The following is a 4,553-nucleotide window of genomic DNA, read 5'->3' as shown; positions in this document are numbered from 1 at the left end:
CGTACTTCTGGCAGGGGCGTGTCCTCCCCCCGGAAATGGCTTCACCACCCCGCCCCGCCCCAGGCAGCGTAGTGTGGGGTGCGGCATGAGTCTCCTTGCTAGGAGCGGCGGCCTGGGGCCGCTGTGCGCGGCTACTCGCGCGGGTAAGCGTTCGCCACGCCGGAGCTCCGCCTGTGGGGGGAAGCGCCTGAGGCGCCTTCCTCAGTTGGGGGCCGCTTGAGGCGTTCGAGCGGCAGCCGAGTCCAGCCTCAGACCCAGAGCGCCTGTGTGGCCGTGGGCACTGCGCGTGCTTGCCGGCGCCTCATAGGCGTGCGGCGGTCGGGCCGGGAGTCGGCTTTCCGTGCTTCGGGCGAGCTTAAGAGTCCGCGCAGCAGCTTCGAAAGCGCTCGGGCTGCTTGCACTTGCGAATACTAAGATGTTTTCGTGGTCCCGTTTACTTGTTTTTCGTAGTTCTTCCCGGTCTCTGGAGAGGGAAATACTTCAGCTCCGGGGGAGAGCCGGCAGAAAACCAGGTGACACCAATGCTGCGGCACCTTATATACAAAATCAAGGCAACTGGTCCCATCACTGTAGCCGAGTACATGAAGGAGGTCTTGACCAACCCTGCCAAGGTACGGGTCGGGGAGCCCGAGGACCAGGCCGCTCCAGCGGCTTCGCCAGGTGTGAGCCAGCAGGGCTGTGCGCGGAGATGCCCGAGGGTCCTCCGCGCAAGCAGTAGCGGTGCCTTCTCCAGGGGAAGAGCCATCCCCCAAGAGTTGGAGATAGAGAAATTCATGTCAGCGGGTTGGTTAGGCATCGATCAGGTCAGGGGCAGTGCCGTGAAGAACGGAGAATAGATCCAGAGCTGTTCAGGAGGCAGTGTAACCGATTGAATTTAGGGACTGAGGGTCGGGATGTCTTTCCTATCGAGGCTGATGGTAGATGATAGTGTCATTTCTCTGGGAAGGGGAGTGCAGAAGGGGGAAGAGCAGCAGCTGCTTGAAGAGGGAGGGGGAGGACAGAATTCAGTCCCAAGTAGGAATCTGAAGTGCACATGGAACTCAGATGGAAATCTCCAGGAGGCATCTGGAAATAGGAGTTTAGTACCTGGCAGCTTGACTGGGTTGGGATCACATCAGCAGGCAATGGAAGCATGTTCTGGGTTTTCTTTTTGGGAATGGAAAGTCCAGGTCTCTAGTGTTTCAGGATTAAGCACTGCCCTTGTTCTGTGGCCTGCATTTCCTTGTCTGCTCAGCAACACCACTTGGTGAAAGTCTGTGGTCCTTTTATTTCCAAAATAAAACATTCTAAATATTTTATCTTTTGCTGGGTCAAAATAGGAAACTCATGGAATTCTGGGGTTTGTTTGGCCTGTTGCTGTTGGATGTGGTGTCCGGAGGTTTAATAAAGGGGGATCCTTTCATACCCCTATTCAGTGCTACCACATACCAAAAGTTCACCCAGGGAGAAACTTTAGAACAAACATCTCTGTGTTAGAGTGAAGGACCACTTATCGTTTATTCATTTATTGAGGCTCCGAAAGTGCCAGACACTATCTCAGGCACTGGGAATACTGCAGTGGACAGTGGAGCACGGCACTTATGCTCCAGCGAGGACATGAGCTACAAACAAGGAAACCGGCGTCTGGGTGGTTCTGTAGGTTGGGCATCTGCTTTTGGCCCCGGTCATGATCCCAGAGTCCTGGAATCAAGCTCGGCATCTGGCTTCTGGCTCAATGAAGAGCCTGCTTCTCCCTCTTCCTCTTCCCCTGCTTGTGCTCTCTCTCTAATAAGTAAATAAAAATCTTTAAAAACAGGAAACAAGATAATTATAGATTACTGTAAGTGCTTCTGAAGGAAAGGAAAAAAGGTTGATGGGATTGAAAGTAAGTAGTGCAATGGGAGTAGGAGTTGGAAAAGTTCTCTAGGTAGGTAAGTGGCCAGCAAAGACCAGATGGTTGAGCCAAGGTTTGAAGGATGGGGTCCAGCCAGCCTGGCAAAGAACTGGGAGTGAGTCCCCAGTAGCAGAAGGGGAAGTACAAAGTTTTTGAGCTGGGAAATGTGTTGGCCCATACAGAGAAGAGCAAGGCACCAGTTTGGCTGGCAGGTGGTCACTGGGGGTGGCAGGTTAATGGTGAGGAGAACAGTATGAGAAGAGTTCGGAGAGGAGCCGGTTCATTCAAGGCGTTCATGGAATTTTGCTTTTTGTGTTAGTATAAGTGGAAACAATCAGGGGGTGGGTGCATTTTATGGATCTTGGTGGTGACATCCAAGTGGAGACAGTAAGTGAGCATTTGGCTGCAAGAGTGGAGTTCTTGAGAAAGATTGGATATACATATATAAATTTTTTCATCATCTGTATATAGATGATGTTTAAATTCCAGGACTTAGGGAGAGTCTATTTAGAGAATAGGAGGTTACCCAGGTAACCTTGAATTTAGAGTAGAGGCTTTTTTCCTTTTCTTTTTTATTTTTAAAATCAGCTATAATTCCTATTTTGTTTAAAAATTTTTTGACCTTTTTTACTTAAAGATTCCATTTATTTGAAGAGCGAGAGTGAGCACAAGCAGGGAGAGCTGCAGGCAGAGGGAGAGGGAGAAACAGACTCCCTTCTGAGCAGAGAGCTGGATGTGGGCTTGATCTCAGGTCCCTGGGATCCAAAGGCAGACACTTAAACCAACTGAGCCACCCATGTGCCCCTTTTTAACCTATTTTTTTTTTTTAAGTTGAAGTATGGTTGATACAATGTCACAGTAGTTTCAGGTGTACAACATAGGGTTGTTTTTTTTTAAGATTTTATTTATATATTTGACAGAGAACATAAGTAGGCAGAGACACAGGCAGAGAGAGAGAGAGAGAGAGAGAGAGAAGCAGGCTCCCCACTGAGCAGAGAGCCCGATGTGGGGCTCGATCCTAGGATCTTGGGATCATGACCTGAGCCGAAGGCAGAGGCTTTAATCCACTGAGCCACCCAGGTGCCCCCATAGTGATTTTTGACAATTGTACCTTATGCTAAACTCATCACAACCGCAGCTGTAATTGGAGATTCTTAACCTAGGGATCCTTGAACAGAAATCGGGGGTCTGTGAATTTTTATAGGAATAAAAATTACTCCTTTATTGGCATTAACTTTTTTCCCACCATTTTTATTGAGAAAGAATTGACATGTATCACTATATAAGTTTAAGGGATATAGCATGATGGCTTGATTTGCATGTGACGAAGGTTGAGTTTTTTTTTTTTAACTTTTTTTTTTTTTTTAAGATTTTATTTATTTATTTGACAAGAAAAAGAGAGAAAGAAAGAGAGCAAGCAGGGGTAGCTGCTGCGGGAGAGGGAGAAGCAGGGAGCCTAACATGGGGCTTGATCCCAGGACTCTGGGATCATCACCTGAGCCTTACCTGAGCCAAAGACAGATTGTCTTAACCTAATAACCTGGTGAATACCACAGTGGGTCAGTTAACATCCATCTTTTCATATAGGCACAATAAAAAGAAAAAAAAGGGGGGGAGAATTTTCTTGTGATGAGAACTCCCAGGATTTACTTGAACTTTTCTGTGTATCATACAGCCATGTTAGCTGTAGTCATCATGTAACGCACATCTGTACTGGTTATTATCTAACTGGAAGTTTGTACCCTTTGCCGACTTCTTCCAATTTTTCCTCCCCCTACTCTGCCTTTGGTAATCAAAAGTCTGATCTCTTTTTCTATGAGTTTTGTTTTTTTAAAATTTTTTTAAATTTTATTTTTAAAAAGATTTTATTTATTCATTTGAGAGAGAGCATGAGAGCATGAGCAGTGGGAAGGGCAGAGGGAGAAGCAGACTCTTCCCGGAGCAGGAAGCTCAATGCAGGCAGGTTTCCAGGACCCTGGGATCATGATCTGTATTGAAGGCAGACGCTGAACCGATTGAGCCACCCAAGGACCTCAAGGTTTTTGTTTTTGTTTTTGTTTTTTTAAGATTCTATGTCTAGGCAAATCCTGTATTATTTGTCTTTCTCTGATTTTACTTAGCATAATGCCTTAAAGGTTCATCCATGTTATCACAAATGGCAGGTTTCCTTTTTTTAATGCCTGAATAACATTCGATTGTGTGTGTGTATATATATATACCACAGCTTTTTTTCTCATTTAAAAAAATTTTTGTAATGTAGTTGACCAACAATGTTTATTAGTTTCAGGTGTACAATATAGTGATTTGACAATTCTGTACATTACTCACTGCTCACCACAATAAGTGTAGTCGCCACCTGACACCATACAGTGTTGTTATAATATTGACTGTGTTTTCTGTGCTTTTTAATGTACTTTTCATCTCTGTGACTTATTTATTTTGTAATTGGAAGTTTCTTCTTAAAGTCCTTTCACCTATTTTGCCCATCCACCCACCCATCCACTTCCCTTTTGGCAGCTACGAGTTGTTCTCTGTGTTTGTTTGTTTGTTTGGTTTTTTCGGATACCACATGTAAGTGAAATCATATGGTATTTATTTTTTCCCATCTGACTTATTTCACTTAGCATAATACCTATTAGGTCCATCCATGTTGTCATAAATGGTAAGATTTTATGAGTAA

At 45.4% G+C, this 4,553-nt stretch overlaps 1 protein-coding gene across 5 annotated transcripts in view; it reads left to right on the top strand.

Moving 5' to 3' along the window:
- The window catches only part of NDUFAF7 (NADH:ubiquinone oxidoreductase complex assembly factor 7), a 42,198-nt gene that overhangs the window by 8,345 nt on the left and 29,300 nt on the right, over window positions 1-4,553 (top strand). For 3 of the 5 annotated variants that reach the window (XM_045079234.1, XM_045079236.1, XM_045079233.1), the window contains one exon: window positions 451-611. In XM_045079234.1, the coding sequence (XP_044935169.1) occupies window positions 451-611 (161 nt within the window). Of the gene's footprint in view, window positions 1-18; window positions 144-450; window positions 612-4,553 lie in introns of those variants that run through there. The other 2 variants (XM_045079237.1, XM_045079235.1) reach the window with 1 other exon arrangement.

Source organism: Mustela putorius, unplaced genomic scaffold (assembly GCF_011764305.1).
Source record: "Mustela putorius furo isolate JIRA1106 unplaced genomic scaffold, ASM1176430v1.1 tig00000281_pilon_pilon_pilon, whole genome shotgun sequence".
In the NCBI taxonomy this organism is placed as follows: Eukaryota; Metazoa; Chordata; class Mammalia; order Carnivora; family Mustelidae; genus Mustela; species Mustela putorius.
Note: the sequence above shows the minus strand (reverse complement) of the source record. Positions and strands in the feature narration are given on the sequence as shown.